At 44.8% G+C, this 24,057-nt stretch overlaps 1 protein-coding gene across 3 annotated transcripts; it reads right to left on the reverse strand.

The window, feature by feature from the left end:
- Nucleotides 1-4,727: 4,727 nt before the first annotated feature.
- rhot1b (ras homolog family member T1) lies at nucleotides 4,728-23,771 on the reverse strand. Of its 3 annotated transcripts, XM_072712141.1 has the most exons (20): nucleotides 23,359-23,771; nucleotides 21,804-21,862; nucleotides 20,730-20,811; nucleotides 20,587-20,630; nucleotides 20,260-20,313; nucleotides 19,096-19,148; nucleotides 18,258-18,366; nucleotides 17,820-17,921; nucleotides 17,426-17,524; nucleotides 16,180-16,288; nucleotides 15,863-15,983; nucleotides 15,451-15,535; nucleotides 14,264-14,409; nucleotides 14,030-14,130; nucleotides 13,378-13,508; nucleotides 13,114-13,197; nucleotides 12,777-12,899; nucleotides 12,148-12,350; nucleotides 9,279-9,401; nucleotides 4,728-5,891 (listed from the first exon to the last, which is right to left on the reverse strand). In XM_072712141.1, exons 1-20 carry the CDS (start codon nucleotides 23,393-23,395, stop codon nucleotides 5,774-5,776), a joined length of 1,983 nt encoding a protein of 660 aa, XP_072568242.1. In that variant the 5' UTR covers nucleotides 23,396-23,771; the 3' UTR covers nucleotides 4,728-5,773. The 3 variants fall into 3 exon arrangements, with proteins under 3 accessions (XP_072568242.1, XP_072568244.1, XP_072568243.1); XM_072712143.1 differs by lacking the exon at nucleotides 9,279-9,401 and having other exon boundaries at nucleotides 23,359-23,770; XM_072712142.1 differs by lacking the exon at nucleotides 23,359-23,771 and having other exon boundaries at nucleotides 21,784-21,862.
- Between the last annotated feature and the right edge of the window lie 286 nt (nucleotides 23,772-24,057).

Below are 24,057 nucleotides of genomic sequence, written 5' to 3' on the forward strand. Positions count from 1 at the left end.
GTAACAACTTGACCTTTTCAGGATATTTTTAACATTAGACCCTTTAGACACTGATAGTGTGTGCTTGGCCCAGCTGAAGCCGCCTACAGATTTTTGGCACTGATGTCTTATATGGCTCTTCACCTTGACCAAAGCTAACCAGGCTCCCAAGCCTAACCCAACCCCCCCCCGCACTGTTTCTGTTAAGCCGTAATGGATGATATGGCGGAGCTCTTCCGATCAATCTACCAAGACAGAGGAGAGCGCTAAGCCTGACAGTGCTTACCGCGCGTCAGAAGAGGTGTCTGTCTGCTCTTAAGTTTGTGCCCCTCCTCCCACTTCCACAGGCTCACCTGCCTCGAGAGAGGCTACGGTACAAAAGTAGGCTACATTTGTGCTTCGTAGTTAGAAATAAAGAAAACAGAAGATGCGCCATGAGTCAAAGAGAAACCTATCAATCCTCAGCTCACAAAGGGGGAGTGAAGCAGTTAACTTGCTAACCACTTTCATAATGTTCATGCCGTTGTTCACAGTTGCTGTCGTCAGCTTAGGTACAGTGAGCTCTGAGAAACCACAAGTGGAATAACCAGTGAAAAACAAACATCTGATAACAAAAATAATTTTTCTGTTTTAAAAAAAAAAAAAAGTAGGCTTGGCAGACAAAAAGGAGAGACTCTGAGAGTCTTCAGTATGCGACGGATTTGCGGGAGCTGTGGCAGAAAATGCCAGAATGTCGTAGAACCACCTATCTGCTAAATTTAGAGGAAAAAGGTTAATTAAACATGGGGCTGAAATTGTCACCTCACAAAGGAGAGGAGCAGATCAGGGTATGATCTTCAAGTCTTAGGTGAGATCTTTCACGTTGTGAATATTAACCTCTGCCCAGGTTCTTGAAGGTCAGTGTCTAATTATTGCTTCAAGGGGGGGGGGGGGATGATCATGAATTAAGGTTTCTTGCTTATTAACACCTTTTTAAAAAAAAATTCTCGCTAATGTGACAGTTGTCTTGCACAGAACCATACCAAGACAGCGTTGCTTAAATGCTGGTGGAGGTTGACAATGAATAAAGGAGTTTTACGGAGTTTTGGCTTGTTAAAGGAAGTGGAAAATTCCATGGACACGTGCTATCGGGAAGCTGCCTTTGCAAAATGCAGCTGCTTGTTTGGCGTCACGCTCAGAATGGAGGCGGAAAAAAGGCCTGAGCTCCTTTGTGGACGCCGCCCTCATGTGACCATTTGTGTTACTGCAGCCAAGTGAAAGTAACATGTGCTAACACTCTGGCAGATGGCATCAGTAGCTTTACTGAATGGGGAAGGACACGATGGAGGCAGCTGCTCTGCCCCTGAGCTGAACACTTATCCAAAGCGTTCCATTTTCATGTTTAACTCTGTGACTGAGAAGAACTGCTACATGATACTAAATATAACCCATGGCTGAGGTGATGGTTTTGAGGCCTTAGTGGGTGGGAGTGTCGCACACTGTCAATCAATGCCTGGTTTAACCCAGCGGAAACATTGATACAGGGTGATGATTGGCGGCGTGCAATAATCATACTCATCATGGTCTTCAAAGTCTTATTCCTCCCTTCCTTAGTAAATTTCAATGTCCTATTAAAGAATCTCCCAGAAGCACTTGCTCTATTGAGGGTCACAGTCATCCTGGAGTCGGTCCCAGGAACCAAGGCAGGGTCTGCTTTGTACAGGATGCCAGATCGCAGAGCCGTACGGACCTGAATGGTGTGTCTCTGGAGGACTGTGGCCACTGGGCGCAATTCTAGAAGTTTGCTATGCTGACACTGATATTCTCGGGCCATGGGCATCGTCAGGTCCAATCGGTCAGGGCTGTAGCCCCGAGTATTTTAGCCCCAATGCCAATCTCTCTTCAAAAAAAAAAAACGTTAAACCTCAGGTAATCTTGATTTAGCCCCTAATCTTTTCAATAACTAGAAACTCCCCTGTCCAGGGCCAATAATTTAATTGATAAAATGATCACAAACTATTTCAATTACAAGTCAAATTTGTAAATTGTGCTGTTTTATAGGTGTGAATTAAGCAAATTATTTTTATATGGTGGGTCTATATTGATATAATGTGACAGCCTAATTAAGCATTATAAATTAAACTTGAAGGCTGCAGCTGCTATATTTTATTTGGGCAACGAACTGGAAACAATTCTGCCATCTTTCTCGCCACTGAGGACCTCAAAGTTTTGCAGACAATAGCAAAATCTGGGCAAAGTGGCTCAGCAAATGACTTTGCAGACCTAAAGTCCACACGTCTTGCATAACCAGGTACCCGGTGCAGGCTTGGCAGGGGAAGCCTGGAAGCTATTCCAGCCAGCACAGGCCACAAGGCAGAGGATGTGCTCACACACTGTGGGTCATTTAGGGACACGGATGAATTTTTGGACCTCGGGAGGAAACCCAGTGCAGACACAGAGGGAGAACATGCTTGGAGCCGAAACCACGACCCTGATGGTGAGAAGCTACGACGCCTCCCCCCGCCCCCGAGCCCCAGCAGTATCACTGGCCGGCCTCTTTCTGCATGTGATCACCTCGATTGCGGTACCAGACGCGGGGTCGGCGCGGAGCCGCAGCGAATCCCCGTCTTCACGGTGAGTCATCGGGCGCCTCTGCAGTTCCCATCATCCCGGCTCCTCGGAGACGCTCGTCGGGCCGTCTAGCGTCTGCCTGCTTTACTGGGGGCAGCAGAAGACATGAAGGGTGGCGGCTGACAGACGTGACGCCCGTCAGCAGAAATCCAGACATCGAGAGTGCAGACGGGACCGTTTCCTACTGCCTGCCGGCTGGATGTGAAACTCGACACCCCTGCAAAGGTCATGCAATATAGACAGAGCTGCAAGCCTGCTGAATAAACATACTGCAAAAATGAGCATTCTACCATTGTTGTTTTCTGCACATCATGTGTTTTTCCCCCCACACATTATTCTATACATGGATTTGTAAGCAAAACAGGCAAGAGCACTATCTTTTGGCAGGGATTTCAAAGCAGGAGATGATATTTATGATATTGCTCATGTGAGATACAGAACTGCCCTATTGCCCACAACCACGTCAGGAAAGGTCTTATATAAAAACTGAGTGGAATGAATAATTTTAGAAAAGGTGGGTGGCAAATCACATCGGTGTCATTTTTGTGACGTTCTGGTTGTCACACTCACATATTGTGCGTGATGATGGTCTAATGCGAAACTGTAAAGGCAACAAACAGTAATTATTCACCAAGCAACACACACATATATATTAGGTACCGGTATCTTTATGGGGGGTCTCTGCCTTCACTTCTATGGCCATAACCCTAATCTCAACTACGACAAATTGAACCCCAACCCATCCCTAATCGAAACCATAAGTAAACAAACAAAACAGAAGACTTCTGACGGGAAACTCCTAACATTTACATAGCTTTTGTACTGAGATGGGACCGCCCAATTCCCCCAAATTTCCAAGGGCCCTCAAAGTGATTATGGGAAGGTGAAAGGCAGTGGGGTCACTTTAAGAAGGAGCAGGCCCTGCTCTGTGCATGCAAGCAGAGGGACAGAGAGAGGGGGCCACCTTCATGGCAAGAGGCCCCCACCCCAGCGTGCTGTCCACCAGCACCGGGGGTTTCAGCGGTCTAGGGTATTGGCGGTGCGAGGGGGGGGGGGGTTATAAAAGGCGGCATTGTTTTTACTCGCTTCCAAGCACGCAGCCCGACAAAGCCAAGCCCTTCATTTCTCAGGAATATGCTAATACGCACCATTTTCCGCTTCGCCGAAGAGTTTGAGGTTTTTTTTCCCCAAGTGACGGGGGACAAAAAGAGCTTTTGACATGTGAATGGTCTGGGAAGCAGGGCCTCGGCACCATGGCTGCCACTGTACCCTAACGGACAGCCGAGATAGACCAACACCAGGGAGCACTTAAGCAGCACACTGAACCGCTCTGCTACCTGTTTACATCTCCACAGGTTGACGGTTTTAATTACCATTTTTAAATTTCTCAAGAGCATGCCAGCTAACATAAACATTCATCCATTGTTTCCCCTTAACCTGAGAACAGGGATGGCTGACAAAGCCAACTTATTTACCTCCTGAGAGCCGTTTTGAATCATGATGCTGGGGCCCAACTCATGGGCCCATTAGCGTCATGCACAATTTGGATGGTGCCCATGTAGGGCAGAAGGTGGGCATTATGTTGTGCTGGTGCGTCATGGGGCACACAACAGCTTAACCAGCAAGTCACCTGGGGGATCATGGCTTTTGGGAAGAATCGGGGGTGGGGGGCAAACACCACCGGACCAGGAATCTGGGGTTACCTGGGGTCAGCGACCATAGCCCCTGCATGCTGCAAAATGCCCTTTCATTATGGTGTCACTAGCATGCCAAGAGGCTAAGGAAACTTACAGTAAACATAATACTTCAAAAAGGTAAATAAAATTATGCATACCCTGCTCATGCTGACTATAAATATGGGACAAACACATGGCAGACATGCACAACGATTTTATAAACGGAAGATCTGAGTCACATGAAGGACATCTATTTTAATACAAGAATGAAATGTAAATGAAATATATTTGCATATTTCCACAGTTAAAATATAGCCAACCCTTAGAGTCATCTTCGTGACTGTTGTTCAGTTTCTGGGGAAAAAAAAAATACGGGTAGGTGGTCCGCCTTTAAAATGAACGAACAACTCCGGTCGTTAAAAATCACAGATGAACTTTAAATAAACCACAAGGCAGACAGTGTTTCCATACAATTATTTATTGTAAATGGTGTGAATGTCAGACACGGCCAGGTGACGAAGGCGATGTGTTCACTGGCGTACATTAGGTCTCCCCGAGGCCAGTCGTCAGTCTTTGACACAGTAACGTCAGAACGGAAACAAATCAGAAATGAGATCGGGGGGAAAAAACAAAGGAAACGGTGAAGCATGCAGACAGACGGATGAAATGCATCAGACAGACGCAGTCAGGCAGACCCAGTGGGAGACAGTGGTGCACTGGCCAGCTACAGGAGCAGCGGCAGGCCTGCACCAGCAAGCAGAGGCCTGGACAAGAGACGGCCAGCAGGGGCTGCGTTAATGTGTGAACAGGGCTTTACAGAAAGGCAAGGCCCAGTGGAAGACATGTGATCAGAAAGCTTGTAAATTATAATAATAATAATAATAATAATGTTAATTAAACAATAGTATTAATACTGAAGACCAAAAACATAACTGAGCTGTATCAGTGTCATGCAATGTAGATAAAGAAAATCAAATAAATTAAAAATTGACCCACAAACAAACACAGAAAAATGTGTTTGTGACGTGCTGCATCTCCCATTGTAGCTTATTAATAGCTATCATACTCTACAGCTATGCTCTTTAGCGGTGAATCTGCGGGGGCCACTGTCAGTATGCTCTATAAATATACACTATTTACAGGGTATACAGCATCGTCCGCATTTCAGAGCGGGCGCTCCTCCGCGGTGCAGGTATTTGTATGGCCTTTGATTCTGGTGTGAAGAGTAAAGAGGAACCAGGAGGCGTGTCTGAGGCCGAAGAGTCTTTAGGTCATCGCAGGTCCTTTAAGCAGAGAGGAGGGATGATCTCAGGCGAAAATAGATCCCAGAGAAACCAGAAGCAGCAGCTCAGTCTGCATTTCTCTCGCATATTTATTTAAATATAAAACAATCTATTCTCTGCTAATTCGTTTACATCAAAGGGGTCATAGGATTAGGATGGGAGGGGTCTTCCTTATTGGCAGGAAGGGAGTGGCCAAAGAGCGTCACATGCTCCCCCTGTGACCAATCACCGCTGCTTGAGGAGCACTCTGTACATGGCGAAGCCCAGCACTGCAAATACAGTGGCCCCGATGCTCGCCCTGAGCCAGAAGTTGGAGTTCTTCAGGTCAGCCTGGGTCACGTGTCTGTCCCGAGAAGAGAGGGGGGTGAAACAAAAATACGTCACTGACACGACATTTAGAGCAGGACAGGAACCAAACAAACAAACAAAAGAGTGTTAAGCACAGTGTGCCGCAGTTCAAACCAGTTACATCAAATAAACCAACTGGTCAAAACTGCCACCGTGCAAAGCCCCCCCCCCCCTCCCAAAGCAAACTGGCCACCTCGCTAGCTTACAAAACAAAACAGATGATACCCCCACAGAGTGCCACAGGAGCGAGACGGGCTCAAGCGCACGCAAGAGGCAAAGCAAAAAAAGCTTGCGGCCGACCGCACGAGCCGCAGGGAGCGTGGAGAGAGGTGACGGCTGCCTGCGGGGGGTGTTAGGGAGGGCACAGCGATCACTCAGCACAATCCCATGGGGAGACGGAACACGCAGTGTGGCGTTATCCAGGTGGGGAGGAGGGAGCGACGGACGGGATCACATATGCAGAATCCTATATGGATCGACGCCTGACGCACTATTAGTTTAACACAATAGACTGACAAGGGGAGGAACCCGAAGACCGCAAAAAGCTAATTCAGTGAGGTCTGCGTCTGCGTGGCGGGTCTGGGCCTTGCAGTTCTGGGGCAATTATGTATCCCAGTGCTGTAATCTCTTCTGGGGTGCACCAAGCCCCTACCAAAGCCAGCCTCTGATACTGCCATCAGCAGGTCAACAGATGGCCCCTCTCACAGGAGGCCTCTTTTGCATGGATGATGTCAAGCAGGGTAAGAATCTGATCTCATCATCATCGGCTAGTGGCAAAGCACCCTCCTTGAGGTTACAGTGCTGAACACTTAGGCCCCGTTGGCAGGTAAAATAGGATACTGAGCCTACAGCGCCCTCTGGTGTTGATTTAGGATACAGCATCAATTCTGAGGCTAGCCTAAGACAGGACACCTTAAAGCAGAGTTCCCCAAATCCGGTCCTGCATGGCCAGAATCTAACATGGTTTGCAGATTTCCCTGCTTAAACAGCTACTTAAGCTGGTAATTAGCTGATTAAGATGTGTTTGAGCAGGGAAATCTGCAAACTGTGTGGGATTCTGGTACTCCAGCACTGGAATTCAATAACCTAGCCTTAAAAAGGAAAAAAACTATTCTAAATAATAATAATAATGCAACAAATTATTCAACAAAAATTAATAAACATGCTGAGCACCAGAGAAAAAAAAAATCGACAAGCTTTGTTATTCTGTAACATTGTTAGTCTTTTGCCAAATAAATCATCTGCTCAGGTATTCAAATTCAAAATAACTTTATTTGTCCCCGAGCGTCATGGACATTAATAATAACAGAGAGGTCCCTGGTCCCTAAAGTACTAGTAACTTTAGTATCGTTCAAACGGCCAGCTTCTTCACACAGGCTTGCAAACCCCCTTCGGCGCCATCCGCCTCTAATGGCCGTCCAGACGCCGCCCAAGGCAGACCATCATTCAGCCACTGACCAAAATAAAAAGCTCTGAAGCAGCACATCGCTTTGAAAGCGCCCATAGCAGTTTTGCTTTCGACTGAGGCTTTAGCTGCGATACCCTGTCCTCTCTCGCTCAAAAACACCACCTGCCAGCTGTACCCAGCACATCCATCCCGCTCATGGCCGGCGGAGAAGGCTGCAGAAGTTCTATCCTAGGGGTGAAGTCTGGACAAGACCCAAGAAAAAATGAAGACAGGAGGAGGAGGGGGGGTCACAGCGCCCTACGAGAGCCTTAGATGCAGTGACAGCAGCAGGACCTCAACATGAATGCGGGACACCTCAGAGGGATCGGAGTCTGCCCAGGGCAAACGTGGAACTAACCCCCGAGGAGACGAGAGGGACAGCGCAGACGGGACTGGGGGACATGTGAGGAGCAGCAAGACAGCAGACAGACATGACGATGGACTTTTAGTTGTGTCGGCGAGGGGGTGGCACACAAAACGAAATAAAATACAATGCAACATAAAGAATGGGCTCTTTTGCATTTTTATGTGCGCATTTTAGTATCTGACAAAAAATGTTCAAACCATCAAGAGGATCTTGGGTGCTAGAATGTAAAGAGTACACAATTATATTTCAAAGAATTCAATTTTAGTATTTCAGACAACTCTGCAATGCCCAGATAATTTCAGGCAGTCAATTTAGTGAGTAATATTTCAATTCCTTTGCTGAATGATTTAAAGAATTTCATAAATTGGAAGAAAATTACATTGATAAATGCTTCAGAAGCTAAACACCCACAATGGAAGCACAGATCAGAAAATCGTTGAGGAAAACCAATTAATTCCTCCAGGCTAAACATCGTGGTTAATTTCACAGTGTTTTAATCACAAGCATCTTAAGCCTTGTGGGTTTGAACAATAGATGAGTTGAAACACCTAAACCGTGGAAACGTCATAGAGACAAAGCATCTACTGGTCATAGAAATGAATAAACACCAGATGTCAGACACGGGTCTGTTTTTCAATGAAAGCTGCAACTTTATGAGGTTTCCAAGGTTCTCAGAATTGAAGTTAGCTAGATAGAGGCATAACCACAATGAAGGGCAACAAGGTGACCCCCCCCCAGCCCTCAAAAGGGAGGCGGCACTGGTGTACATTTCCACACTGCATATGCACCAAGTGACTACACTGTGAACAAAGAACAAAACAAATAAGCCACTCATGCAGTAAATATCAGAGACAGAGAGAGACACGGCTTTGTCGCAGCATCTCGACATGAGCTGTGCGCTCGTAGCTGGAAGCAATGCTCATCCCTGAAGGCTTCACGAGAGAGGAGGCTCATCTCACAGAGGACTTCATGTTGGGGACCATCAGGCGATGGCCGAGGGCCACAGGGAGATGTAGCAGAAGGCTCTGGGGCCCCATGTGAAAAATGAGCATTAGCGTCCAGCCAGAACCGCTACCAGCCACTACCTGTGAAAAATCACTGCTCAGGGTATCATGAAAGAGGGAATGAGCTGCCAACAGTGGATTTCGGTATATGTTTATGGAAAAACAATGTGGAATAAATGACTAAATAAGTTATATACATAAATGAACGCTCACACATATGTAATTTTTTACAGACAAATTCCATACACATTTCTGTGTTAGACTATTAAAAAACATGCACCCACAAAAAGCAACAATGCCTGCAAGTGAGACATTTCACAGGAAAGGAGCATGTTGGATTTTAAATTTGTCGTGTTTTTCAGAATCGAATAAAATTAAGAGGTCTGGAATCCTGTTCAGGGTCTGTGAATATGCAGTGGAAAAATGAGGGGATGACAGACCACACGCAGTGAATGAAAGAAGCATGACACGAGGCACAGAGATGTTGCTAAAGCCCTCCTCTATGGGGGGGAGGGGGGGGGGAATATGGGACAGCGCCCCCTGGTGCTGGAAGGAAATAAGGACCTGTTGAGTAGAGCAGTGTAGAGTTTGGTCTTTACAGACTGCAGCAACTCTGAGTTGAGGAGGTTCTGACAGATGCAAAAGGTGCACCTGTTGCAGGTGCACATGCAGCGTAACCGGGCGTGGCTGCGGAGACACACATACAGAGGAAGAGCAGGTCAGGACCGGCACACAGGAAGTTCGCAGCACAGCACCACCCTTCAAAAACAGTCCCCCCACCCCCCCCACCATCACTTGACCGATAAGCACCATGGGGTATACAGATAGAAACTAGAGAGCTCAGCCACTGCTAGTTAAGCTCAGTAACCCCACTCACTACCCACAAATGGTAAACACGTGCGTGTTAATTCCCACTGACCACAGTCCTATAAACACCCTCCCGTGTCGATGCAGGATTAAATGGCACAGCAGTTCCTTGATAATTTTTCACCTACCTGCCAAGCCCACATGTCAAACGAAACATAAAACATCAGCTTGAGAGAAACGGGGGCACTGCAAGCATCCTGAGCCCAGAGAGTGAACAAAGGCAAGAGCGAAGCGGAGTTCAAGAAGCAAAACAAAAATGGAGGAGGGGGCCGGTGATTTAAAAAGGGCTCTCTGTCACACAAGCATATTACTGTAGCTCAGAACTCCTTCATATATTGACCATTTATGGAAGTAACAAAATGAGCATCCCAGTCTGATCTCCTGATTATCTGGAGGCACAAAGCAATAGGAATGATTGAAACCATATATCCCACAATCCTCTCCCAGCTAAGAACCAATTAAACACTCCTAAAACAACTCCTGCAGATGAAGGATGTTTTTGCCCAGAATTTTTCTTCCAATCAGGAATTCAGTTAATCACACTATTGCTGGATTGGTCTGGGCTGGGGGTCTATATGACAGGCTTTCAGGGGGCCCAAAATCTCTAGCAACTGCCCTCCCCTGTTCTGCCTACAGCTCTGTAGACATCCAGCGTACGGCTGATACCACCGCTGAGCGATGAAAGAGAATCACAGCAGTCTGACCTTCTCAGGCAGATTGTGAGCCTGTCACAGAGAGAAGGACTTTATCATCTATTTTTAGTCGTCCTTCAAAATTTCTAACGTAATTCCTTTTTCCCTTTTACAAAAAACAGGCAATATGTGAAAAAAAATCAGCACATCAAGCAGCAGCATAAACAGTTCTCCCTATTTTTAGGCAGCATTCCCTCAGCCTAAGCAAATAAGCAACTTTCACTATTTATGTTGGATTTGCATTGCAGATGTGCAGCTTTTCCAAATGAGCAAATTCGTATGACAAGGGGGAATAGACTTTGTAAATTAAAATCACACACATGCCTGGCTTCTGTGTGGGACACAATCAGGCCAAACTGTCACAGCCGCATGCGTCGGTTCAAAGCCAGCCCAACTCCGACCAGTGAGATGGCCGACTGGAAAGCTGAAATGAATCAGCCTTGCAATTTATGTATTTCAAACGACATTTATAGCTTTCATATGCTTACCCACACAAGAATTGTGAAGATACTGATAGAGTAAATATACAGTCAGTCCCATGACAATGGCATGTTCATTAAAATCGTGTGCTGTGTGTGTGTGTGTGTGTGTGTGTGTGTGTGTGTGTGTGTGTGTGTGTGTGTGTGTGTGTGTGTGTCTCTCTCTCTCTCTCTCTCTCTCTCTCTCGTGGGCGAAACAGGGTTAGGACAATGAGACTCCAAAACTTAGCAACTTACAGCAACAAATTGTTTTAAATAAAACCAGTCACCTAAATTTTAATATATGGATTTTAAATAAGAAATAATAATACATATTAATTTATTATATCGTAAACATCTCCTATAGGTCTTATGAGTCTCACGAGAATTGAGCAGCAACCGCTTCAACCAAACGTGCCCAACTCACTCACTTGTCGATTGCTGAGAGTTTAGACTAGTGAGCTACAGCTGCTATGTGGCTGGACCTGCACACAGCACAAATATAACGGATTACAGTGTGCAGAGGGGCACACGGCAACGTGGCTGCAGACTGTCTACAAAAAGCAAATTAAGTGAATTTTAAAAAGGTCGCTGTGTGTTTTTATTTAATACTTTGTCAAATATTTTTAGATTTTTAGAATACAAGACCCTGACCTGTGCAATGCATGTATGTACAAAAAAAGTTTGATTCTTTTCATTCACGAATTGGACATCACCATTGTTCACTTGGATGGCTTTTTTTTGCAGGAAGAAGTGTTTCTCTCTAAAACCACATACCATTGTAATTCGCAAAGTGCTTTTCTCTCCGGCTGTACACTGCACAAATATAAATGCAATTCTGAGTAGTATTAGACTTGGGTCCTAATATATCAACTGTGTTGGAAGATATTCCCGGTTTGATATCGCGCATTGTAGCAGGACTGACTGTATTTAGATTTCCTAATATTGGTCTACTATACACATTTGCATGTGCATATATAAAATGAGATTAAATTATAAAACATATTTAACCTGCCATTTATATGTAAAGTAGTAGTTTCTATGTCAGGCCCAGAATGAGTGGGTAACACATGGCTGATGATAATCTGAGCCTCACCCACCGACCTCCATATTACAAAGAAGAGACATACCTTAGAGCCAAAGATGATCCTACTCTACCCAACATACAAAGAGCCACCCCTACACACCTAACATACCAAGGAGCCAGAAGGAGGACTCAAGATGCACCACAATACTGCAGAAAGGTCACTAATGGTGAGACACAATAGATAGGGGGCAAACAAACAGACTAGCAGACAGATAAGCAAATGCAAAGATGGGGGGGTGAGAAAACCACTAGAGCCATGAAGGGGTTCTGGGAGGATTCAGGGGCTGGAGGGTCGCTGAAGGCAAAGAGGTCCGCAGGCCAGAACTCACGGGTACATAGCCATGGTGGTCAGTTTGGTGAAGACGTCCTTGCTGGGGGCTTCGGCCGTGTTGCATGTGAAGGCCTGCGGCGATGGGATCTTGTGCCTCTTGCAGAACTCCAGCGGCGGCACGCTGTAGTACTGCTTGGCCTCATGCAGGTCCGACTTGGCTGCGACGACCATGCACGGCGTCCTGCTGTCCATGAAGTACTTCTACAGGAGGCAGGAGGAGATGGTTCACCACGGGAGCACTCAGAAAGCTGCCCCAACTCACCAGATCATCAATGGTCTAGTGCCTCTATTGCACACAACATGTACTTTAGTTTTGTTACTCAGGAGCAGGTCCCTTAATCCAAAGAAACTTCTGTAATTTACAAATGTTAATTTACTCGTTGGTACAGACGGAAGAAATCAGGATCGTATAAGTGGTATCAGCATCACAAAGTAACTAACTTCAGTTGGGTTTATCATGAGTTTGGGTGTTACACCATTATCAGCTTTGGTGGAGACGGCCGTCACACTAGGAAAACACAACACACTACCTGTGTGACTGCAGCGTGTACAAAACCACCAACCCAGCCCAACCCGACAGAAAATGGCCAGGCTAAAGACCAACATTAAGTAGGGCTGAAAATGTACCTTGAAGATCTTAGCGCAGTATTCAAAGGAGTTGGGGTTGCTGACGTCATAGACCATGCAGACAACATCACAGGCGAGTTCGGCGTCCGAGAGGAACTCCGAGTTTGGGATGACCTCATGAAGCTGCAGGAGCACATGAAAAAAGGAAATAACCGCAAATAATCCTCCGTTAAAGGACAGCTACATCCAAGGTCAAGAAAAAAATAATTAAATAAAGAAAAATGACAAAATTATAGAAGAACCTTAAATTAAATGAACATCTTCACAGAAATTCTGCTTAGACCAGTACCTGCTCCTGCCCCTAAAGTGACACATGAACACACTTAGACCATCTCACCAGCAAGTATTTCTCCTGTCCATAGACGTATGTAGTGCTAATGGCATAATAGGACCTGTGATCTTCTCGTATCGTCTTCTGCCGCTGGATAAGAGAGGAAAACAATCCCACACTTTAACAGGAAAACAACAAATGAATAGACAACAGGCAGCTTCATACTAAATGTGTGGGAGAAGTACTTGCTTCACCAGCTTTCCTAAAAAACTCCAAGCCTCTCGCTACTGTGTCTTGACCTACAGCAGGCCAGAGCTGCAGGAGACGTACCAGGAGGTTCCTGCCAAGGAAGGCCTGGAGGAAGCCGCTCTTCCCACTGTCGGTGGCGCCGAAGACATTGCAGTGGAAGACGTTGCGTTGCGTCTGCTTCTTCTGCAGGTCTATCTTCTTGTCGCGCGTAACTGTGTTCGCACACAGGGGGGCGACATTGGACGCGCTGTTCGGTTAAATGCCACAGACATACCTAAAGCGGCTCTTAGATTTCACACCAGCATGCCTCAGGACGCTCCAAACACCCATAAATATTAAACAGGGAATCTGATCTTCCTCAGGTGACTCTCAGTCAGCCAGATTCGCCTCCGTAGAGGAAGGTGACATTGTGTCTGTTTAGAAGTTAATTTATGTCCCAAAGGGTTTCTGTACCCCATCTCTGCCATTGCCACCTCTCTGAAGTCTAAATTTAGTTTATATTGAACAATCCACCATAGAGCACAAAAAAACCTCAGAAAGCTGTTTTTGTAAAGCTACTTTGGTTCTTAAGGCACTAACTGGCAAATTTATAAATAATGACAGCCTTTGAATATAACGGAAGATACTGACAGGTAACCCAGCAGAAAAATGCAGGAAGACAGAAGCATTTAAAAAGACAGGGATACGAAAACTCATTTCTCTCGTCACCATGACAACACAGCCCCCTCCCCACCTGTGATGGCAGCTGCCTGGGATTCCTGCTCACAGATGATGGAGAAACCCAAGTAACCCAGGTACTCCAGGCAGCGCTGCACGTCTAGGTACGTCGTCAGCCTGAGGAGGAGAGCGGAAGACAAAGCGGCTGCTGCATCAAGCCCTTAGCGGCTCTGGCATGAAGAAGCACCACCTCAGGGAACATGATGTTCTGAACATCTCCCCTGCGGGTGGCTGCTGGAGTCATACTCACGTCCACTGCGACAGGTAGCCCTGGTAGGTGATCCAGCCCTGCTCGTTCGTACACACTGTCGTGTTGACGTCTGGCCCCCACGGCATATAGGGGAAGACTTTGAAAAGGTCCTTCAGCTCCTCTGGGGACAGGGCACAGTCCCTGTCCTGGGATAGAAAGCACAGAGCCAGAAGAACAGAAATCAGGTTTTCCAATGTGGCACCTTGAAGGCTAGAGAAGTGCAGACACTGGCTTGGGATCTTTGCGACCGGGATCAATGGTAGTGATCTGGCTGAGAGTAAGGCTGAGAGTAAGGCTGAGAGTAAGGCTGAGAGCAAGGCTGAGGGTAAGGCTGAGAGTAAGGCTGAGGGTAAGGCTGAGGGTAAGGCTGGGAGTAAGGCTGGGAGTAAGGTTGAGGGTAAGGCTGGGAGTAAGGCTGAGGGTAAGGTTGGGAGTAAGGCTGAGGGTAAGGCTGAGGGTAAGGCTGAGAGTAAGGCTGAGAGTAACCTGAGGGGTCAAAAAACAAGCATGGCAGTTAGACATGAATAAATAAACAGCTGGGTATCAAACAATTAATGGAACAAGACTGTGTTCTTGAAGGAGTAAGGTTGAGAGTAAGCCTGAGGGTAAGGCTGAAAGTAAGGCTGGGAGTAAGGCTGAGGGTAAGGCTGAGGGTAAGGCTGAGAGGCTAATTAGACTAACAGTGAATTTCATTATGTTAAATAATGTCGTGCAAGTCAATTTGAATATTTAGGTTATTTAAATGTGTTTATTGTGCTTATGTGATTATTAGGAATCTAATGACTCATTGAGACAATCTATATATAATAAAATCACTGCCAGCCCAGTCAGCAAACATACATCCACCAATAACTGATGTAACAGACGACCCCTCTCACCCTGAACACACCTTAGGAGAATTTAGTGCTAGATTCCTTCCATAAACTGCACTCAGAAAAAATCCTAATGATAAAGCTGAATTACACCTATATTTTATGCTAACTCTGGCCAACAGTTTCAGAAGAGCTGCTGATAAAAAAAACTAAGTATATTTAATTCTAATGTCTTTGCTGATTTTTGTCTAGTGATTACAAAAATAAAGTAATATACATTTCCAAGTCAAAGGTAAGGTAAGAGGACTTAATCCTCTGAGTACAAGTAAGACGACAGGTATGTGGGCATACAGACCAAAAGGCAGACATTGTCACCTTGTCATGTTTGTCAAAGACACTCTGGAGGAAAAGGTAGGCATTGTGGTTGAGCTCAGTAGTACAATCCAGGGGTATTTTTAACCTGAGGGGTCAAAAAACAAGCATGGCAGTTAGACATGAATAAATAAACAGCTGGGTATCAACCAATTAATGGAACAAGACTGTGTTCTTGAAGGACACCTGCAAGCACCATGTCATTACAGCCACCTCCACCCAAAGGGCCAGACTACACTCTCTGAGCATGGTTACGCCTCACAAGCCCTAAGATGGTAAATCACGTTGCACAGAAAAGACGAGAAGATGATGAAGTCTAATCATCAGCACTCAAACCGTCCTTGCAGCATCGGTTGGGCTTGGCGTGTAAGACCAGAGAGCGAACGCCAGTGTTTGCATCAGCCGAAAGACTCACGGGGGGAATAGATAGTCCTGGGTGAGCTCCAGATCATCGTCGTAGCCAAATCGGCGCAAAACCGTCCAGGTCGTCTCGTGTCTGCCCCTCTGGATAAAGAGTGTGTGAAGAAACAGGAAGCCTGCAGGGAAACACACCATCGCGATGGCGACTAAGTGGAACCCAAGACAAACGTCCATCCAATCACATGTATCTACATCCCCAAACGGAGAACAATATGAATTTGTCCAGCCATCAGTGGAGCTGCATTCTAATGTAAATATCCTGATGAAGAACTGAAAGGCATAGAGGAAGGGCTGGTCTCTGTGAGGAGTCACCTTTCAGCGTGAGGCCATTATCACGCACTCCGTCCGCCATGTTCTTCCTCACCACATTCTTCACGTCCTCCAGCGCTTGCGGCGCCAAGGGTGTGTTGAAACACGTCCTCTGCGAAACACACAATGACTCCCAGCTGACCAGCACACCACAGGACCCCGCCCTACACCGCGATAACGCCTGAACATCTACAGTAGTTCTGCCCAAAAGAACATAATTAGAAAAAAGGCTACGTTCACACTGCCAGCCGCATCGTTCAATTCCGATTTTTTGCTCAGATCGGATTTGTCTATCTTGACGGTTCACATTCATAACTACAAGTGACCTGTATCTGACTGTAATGTGAACACATCGGTCCTCCGAAACGTCACGCATGCACACATTGATACGTTTTGACACGGGTAAAAAGCTGGTCGTAAAATTGGCACGTTGTGCGGCCATGACCGCTGCGCTGATTCCAGTCTTTTGCCTCCTTAAACTTTGACTTCAGGCTCTTTATTTTTCGTTGGCATTGTAGCCACGTTCGTGTCCGCGCTGTGCCATTTCTTTGGCAATTATTTAAAATACTACTCTATTACGATAGGTTCCTTCCAGTTTAGCTTGAACAGATTCATTTCCCCAAATATCAATTAAATCCCCACCTTCTCCATCCTTCCACTGACTGTTATTGCAGCTCTCCTCCATTTTTACCTTCCTGCGCTGCCGGTGCAGGCTGATGATGTCAGCGCATGCATATAAGCAAAAAGCCACATGAATTGCGATCTGAGCGTTCACATTCAGGTCGCATGGCCGCAAATCGGATACGTATCCGATTTAGCACCACATATGAAAGTGGCACAAACCCGATTTGAAAAGATCAGATTTGCGTGTCCACACAGCCCTGAAAAGATCCGATCTGTGTCACATTAAGGCAAAAAATCCAATTTGAGCCACTTCAGCATGGCAGTGTGAACGTAGGCTAAGTGATCTGATCTGAAACGGGAGATGTTTTTCTCTGCATTAAATGACCAATATTTTGCATTAATTCTGCACACAGCAACTAAACTAAAGCTTTTTAAAACAAAAACTGTTGAAGGAATTACACATAATCACTGACGTGAATTTAAATGACATGCGATTCATATTGACCAGGCGAATTTACAATAATTTACAGGTGTACAAATAACTGAAAATTATTTAATGCACTGAGGATTGATTGTTAATTTAGTTATATCATTCTGACTTCCTAGTCAAAAAAAGTTGCCTTACCTGGAAAAAATTAAGCTCATTATCGTTGAGGATGCCATCATTGTCCAGATCAGACACTTTGAAGATGCGTGTTAGGGCTTTGACACAAGACGGCTTAATCTGCCAAAAACAAATGTGTTCAGCTACCATGGTCACACACAACAGGACTTTAAATTATGCAAACATAATTAATTATAATAAAAAATTATAATAAAAAGTAAAAAAGCCATGTGGAATTACAGAAACTGTGATTGCTAAAGCCTGTTAGAAAGACACCATAATTACTGAATCAAGAGTCTACAATTGGCTGAGACTATGCATACATAGCAATGCAAAAACAGTCAATGTAAATTAGAGGAATGAGCAGGAGATTTCAGGATTATGTCTGTCACTGCGACACTGGCAATGTGCACACCTCCTTCTCCTCTGGACAGTAAAGCGGCCCTGTTGGGTGTAGAACGGCCTTCTGGGCATAGTAGAAAAGCTCCGAGATGTTCTTCAGGTTCTTTGCAGAGCACTACAAACAGAGATAGGCATTACTCTGCAAGCAAACACAGAGTAACTAATAACGAAGTTGTTCGGGGCAAAACAACAGGTAATGTGTCATGGATCTCCCTTTCTGCCTTTCAGAAACACCCGCAGCTAATCATCCCCACTGACAATGCATGAGTGTGTCTGCCTGGGATTGTGGTATTAATGCGATTCTATTAAATGTCCCTGAAGCTGTGACTCGAAAGTGAGCAGTGACTGTGCTAGTGCCACTGACCGCACACACACACCCAAACATACACAGCGCCCCCCCCCCCCCCCCCCCCACCCCCACCCCCCACCAAAGATACACAAACACGCCCACCTCCACGCACGTCTCGATCTCGCTGTACTGGTTCATGATGGGCAGGATGGTCTCCATGCTGCTGTGCTCCACCAGATCTGACTTGTTCCCCACCAGGATCAGGGGCACCCTGTCTCCAGACACACAGAGCTGCTGCATGAAAACATCTGAAGTGGTATCTCACAACACAGATCCTCCACGGCTTACTCTTTCAGTCAGCCCATAAGAAAATGACACCACAAATCTTCCAGAAGAGCTCTAAAGTCTCTTCCATCTATCCATCCTTTTTCTATAACCACTTTGAATGCAAGCTTGCAGTCGGCCTGGAGAAACACAGGGTACAAAACAGTGGACAGTCCAGTCCAACACTAAGGAGTCTGTTCTCGATATTATTAAAGTAACCACAAAGTCACGACTAATGGAACTTTGCGCCAACACAAGATGTTTATGACCTCATAAATTCAAGCACGGCATCAACTGAGAGATATAAACAGCTCCAGTATTTCCTTCCCTAAGGCTGCCAGTCTCCATACCTTCACCCTGGCCTCACTACTGAACTTATCAATTTCATTTGTTTAAAGAGCCCTTCCCAGCATAGCTGAATCATAGCACTTTACCCACACATATAAAAACACACTGGCGAACAGCTTTGCATGTTGACATGTACAGTACGCACACATTAGTCCTGCCTTTGACATCCTGTCTAGGTTAAGGTATCCATGATAGCAGTCACGTAGCACCAACCCCCACCCCCGACCACAATCTCCTCTTACAGACGTCCCATGCAGCCCTTAAAGGGGACAAGGCCCTAAACCCAGGACCCTCACAGTGTCCATGTGACGATCTCAGCGCCACACACCTGCTATCCTTGTCTGTCCTGTCATTTATGAGGGGAATCCAATGGCTTGTCACCTGCAGGAATGCAAACGTAAAACAACATCAGCAGAGATATTCAGGCTGAAGCAAACAGCAGACAATCTTTACCTCAGGTGTAGAGCCAGGACTATATCACTGTAACACAGGTCTGCAACCAAAAAACTGCATAGGAATTTTTGACTGTTTCTTATAGATTTTTACTCACTGAAACCGGGAAAAAATATTTTTAAAATTCCATCTTGTCAGGTTCTCTTTCAAAACTAATGTTTTTAGTTTAATTAAGCGTAACATTTCCCTTTTTAAACTGAAATCTGGTATCCTATTCTTGAGTCAAACAACCATATCCAATAATGATTCCTTACATTAATTTAATATTTCTAAGAGCGAGACTCAAGAGAAATACAAATAGAAAATGCGAGGAATTGAGGGGCTCAGTGGGGGGGGGGGTAAGGTGGGACTCTTAAGGATGTAGTGCACAGGTTTTTGGGGGATACTAAACACCGTCTCTACAAAACCATGGTACAATGCATGTTGGCTGCGTATGAAGCTCAAGGATGCAAGATGAGCTTAAAAGTTAATTTCCTACACTCCCATATTGACTGTTTTCCCGAAAACTTAGGAGCCTATAGTGAAGAGCAGGGTGAAAGATTTCACCAGGATGTTCGTGAAATCGAGAGACGATGCCAAGGAAGATGGGACGTCAACATGCTAGCTGACTACTGTTGGATGCTCAGGCAGAAAACAGAAGATGGAAAGCGAAAGCGTGTTCGGAGGAGCATCAAAGAAAAGAAGAAAAGGTTTCACAGACAAAAAGAGTAAACATGTAGTGTTAAATGTCATGAAGGAATAGTTCTTTGTTTCTTTTTTTCCAATTATAAGAAAAATTATGCATAGTTAATTGTAATAAAATATCGTTTTTTTTTCATCGCTGTTGTGCTTTTTTAATGTAAACTCCTCATGTTTTGCAAAAAACTGTACGTGATGGAGGGAAATGGAGGTCATTTTTGGATTCAGCACCCTAAAAAACATCAAATTTACCAAAAATATCCCATGCAGCTGAAAAAAAATTTTTTTTGCAGACCTGTGTAATTAAAGACTACAGAGAATCTACTGTCAACCAAGGACTTTCCAGAAGTGCTACACCTACCTTCTCTATAGATTTCTTGTTGTTGACAGAATACACTATGCAAATTACATTAGCCTGCAATAAAAACAGACTGTCAGCATCATCCATGTAAACATACACTGGTCATGCATGCTAAGGGAATTATGTGTTATTGGTCATGCTATTTTCTTTAACTTCATTCTTCATTCAACTGCTAGCTAAGCTGGTAACAATTGAAATGTAGCACTAATTAGTGTTGGAATGTGCACCAGGTGGCTCTTGATCTCATATGCTGATCTAGGCAAGGCCATTAGACAAAAGGATAATCACACCTGAAGCCACAAGTGGTAGTCATGGCAACAACCTTACCTTTGATATCTCCTGAAACAACTGTTCATCGGACTGTTCTGCCTCTGCAGAGGATAAATCAGTTTTAAATGGCTGCTACTTTACTGGCACTATTTTCATGCTGTTAATTCAGGGTTAAAAGCGTGGACAGCAGCTGACGGTACCTGAGTAGTCTACTATGTGAGTGGGCACTCTCTCCGGGGTGACATCAGCAGGAATGGTAATCTCTTCTGCACGTAGTGGAACCTGTTCAACAGAAACCAAGGCGAATAAGGCACAGCCAGGGAGATCTGCACTCCGCCTATAAGACGCAATAAAGTGCAACAGCAAAGCTGCATGGAGAAATGATTACAGCACGAGTTAATATAGAGGTTTCCGCTACAGTGAGTTCATTCAGATCTGCCAGCCCGCAACCACAGAACGTGGCGGTATCTTGTGCATTCTGGAAATGAATCTTGTGTAAACAGGAAATGAGCATTAAGACAAGAAAAACTAGCTGGACATTTGAGACCTCCGAGCAAAATTACCGCTACCCATTTTTAAAAATTATATTAAATTCACATTTAATTCTGTGTTTTTTTTCCTGCAAAAAAAAAAATGTGTCTAATAGGGTATTGGCCCTTTGGGAAAATGTAATGATTGTGCCTGTCAATTCCCAATAACCAAAAACCTGCAATAATACAACTGCAGATTGCTGTTAATACAAAAGACGTTGAGTGATGATATTATGCCAAATAAGTTGTCAGTGGGCAGCACTGTGGCCTCACTTGTACAGTCGGCGATTGGCCGCCATGTTTGCAGGGACCAAAAACATGCAGTGAGATGAACTGGTGTCTCAGTGACCTTTACATGTATGTAAGTTTGCATACTGAGATGGACTGACATCCCATCCATGGTGCCACCTGCCTGCTTCCCTACGCTGGTCCAACCCATGACACTGTACTGAAAAATCAGCTGGAAGACAGATGGCAAAAATAATAATAATAATACTAATACTGCTACTAGTAGTAGTAATGATAGTTATAATAATCATCATCTACAACAGTATAGGAAAGAGTTTGATATTGGGGGGATAAAACTTAATTTAAATGCAAATGTCAATTTATTGAAGGGAATTAATGAAGCCAAATTAAATATGGGGGGGTACACATCCTACCCCATCCCCTGTGGTTCCTAAGCCCCCGATGATGATGATAATGATAATAATAATAATAATACCAAAGGTTGAGTCTTCATACCTCATCTGGGAATTCCTCGCTCACCAATGACATGATCAAGGAAGTCTTCCCCACTTTGGCTGTTAAAACAGAATGAGTCCAGCTTAAATCACAGGCACTGCACTGTTGAACAGCTACAGCTGTACCTTTGAAGCTGCCCAGGACACAGGGACACTCGCAGCGGCCTCCTGGCACGACGCATCAATAAACTGGAAAAGCAGCTGCACACCTGCAGGAGCAGTGGGACAGCTGGTGTATGCAGTCACCCACTCGGCCTGTCATATGGCCATCGAGCAGATCCAGTGCAGGAGAATAGCTGCAGCCCACAAGAGGGATTTAACATGAAACCTTCCTCAAAATGGCTTCCAAAGTTGTGTCTGACAATAAATATGACTGTCTCACAATTAATTCTACATCTATTTACTTAGCATATGCTCTTATATCCAGAGTGACGCAAAACTGAAAAAGTGGGGTGAGTCAGTCCCCGGAGAAATTGGGGTTAAGGGCCTCGCTAAATACCACTGATATAATTAAAAATTAGAAGTTTATTAAAGCCTAAAAATAAGTTCGGTTTTTGATATCTATATCAAGAAAATGCTAATTAAAACCCTGGCTTAGCCATAGGAGCAAAATGTTGACTGAAGTAATCATACACTGATTTTGCTTCATGTAAGCATGCAACATCTGACTACAGCACTGTAGGGCCAATTTATTATTTTTTTCAGCAGAAAGAAATATGTAGGCCACTATGCACTGGCACCAAAGCACTGAAGACAAAAATAGTTCCAGCTTCACCAACTGTGAGACAAGAAAATCTCAATGTGAAAAAACATAGGCGGTATCCACAAGTATGATTACATTTCAAATGTTTAACTGCACCCACCAGATGATAACCGCAAACACTGGCAGGTCACGGTAATCGGCTAATACTCTAATACAGTTTCATCTGAGTTTAAAAACTATGATTATTCAACTCATTTTCATCCAAGTAACGATTATTGTTTTTCGTGTAATATGATGACTAAATGCACAAAGTCACTTGGAAGGTTAACTAGTTAAACTCATCCAAAATGCACGTCAGAATTTCTATGTGATGATTGATCGTTTCACCCCCACTCATTGCACCCAGCATAGCAGACATATTTGTCCAGACTCGAAACATGTAGCAACTTACACAGCAGTTTAACACTGAAACGTACTGTTAATCTAACAGTTTTGTAAAACACAGGCGATTCGCTGTGGTACGGCAGTCATTTAGGACTAGTGACCCGTAGAGATGTAATTACCCAAGGAAACTACTTTATGGTACCTTTCATAGCCAGCTAACTTGCTAATTAAAAGGTTAATATGTTTAACATTGTACTGGCCAGCAAATAACGTGATCCGCACGAATCTGCTAAATTACTAGGCTGACTCTAATAAATAATGTATCTCACTGCTAGGCTTAGATGCAGCTAACGTCCAGGGACATTCGGCTAGCAGGTTAGCATGATACATGATCAGCATCACACAGCGAGTGTGTTCACTGATTAGCTAAGACATTTTCCAGAAACTTCATGCTACAATATTAACTTACGTTCTCCCACAAGTAATATCCTGACGTCCTTCCTCATTGTCCCCGGGTAGGTATTATATGCAGATTAAAAAGCCCAAGTCCGTTTACTCAATGTCATCTAGGACTGTCATGCGGTGCAGGGGTTTAGCCCAGCTAGTATTTAGCCGGCTAAAAAAAAAACTAAGGCGTGCGGAGGTCACTTCCTCTACACGGCGACAGTAAAGTGTTGGCGCCTTTTACGGTTGTTTTATTTTTGTAATAAAAACTTATCATAATAATATGCCGATTTTACGACTTATAGAGTTACCTATTACAATGCTAATTCAGGTATACATTACACTAAGCGCTCTTGGCGGCGACATGGGTTACAGCGTGTAAGGTTGTCATGTTTTGACATCAGGCGGTACCTCCCCGCTTGGCGATACGCGCTCGCGCCTCCTCCCACTGACCCCACGTGCATGGAAGGGAAACGCGAAGGGACAAACTTTTCCAAGCCATACGGAGTGCGCGAAACAGCCAGTGTGAAACTGGGTGTTGTAGGCTGGAGATGTAGCCAGAAACCCAGATGAACGAAATCAACATAGGCCTATATTGATTATAATTTAGTTGTGAAATAAACAGGCGACGACATTCCAGGCTTTGGAGCTTTCTTTTGAGTTGTTTAGGCTATACATATCTTTGGACTGTGGGAGGAGAAAACCCGCGTTACCCGGTGAGAAC

This window comes from Paramormyrops kingsleyae, chromosome 5 (genome assembly GCF_048594095.1).
Source record: "Paramormyrops kingsleyae isolate MSU_618 chromosome 5, PKINGS_0.4, whole genome shotgun sequence".
Classification (NCBI taxonomy): Eukaryota; Metazoa; Chordata; class Actinopteri; order Osteoglossiformes; family Mormyridae; genus Paramormyrops; species Paramormyrops kingsleyae.

Coding starts and splice junctions, on each gene's coding strand:
- rhot1b (XM_072712141.1), bottom strand. CDS start 23,395: ATGAGGAAGGACGTCAGGATATTACTTGTGGGAGAAC. Junction 20,631..20,729: donor TCACATAGTAGACTACTCAG/GTACCGTCAGCT, acceptor TATCCTCTGCAG/AGGCAGAACAGTCCGATGAA. Junction 9,402..12,147: donor ACCACCATGGCTATGTACCC/GTGAGTTCTGGC, acceptor GTGTCTCCGCAG/CCACGCCCGGTTACGCTGCA.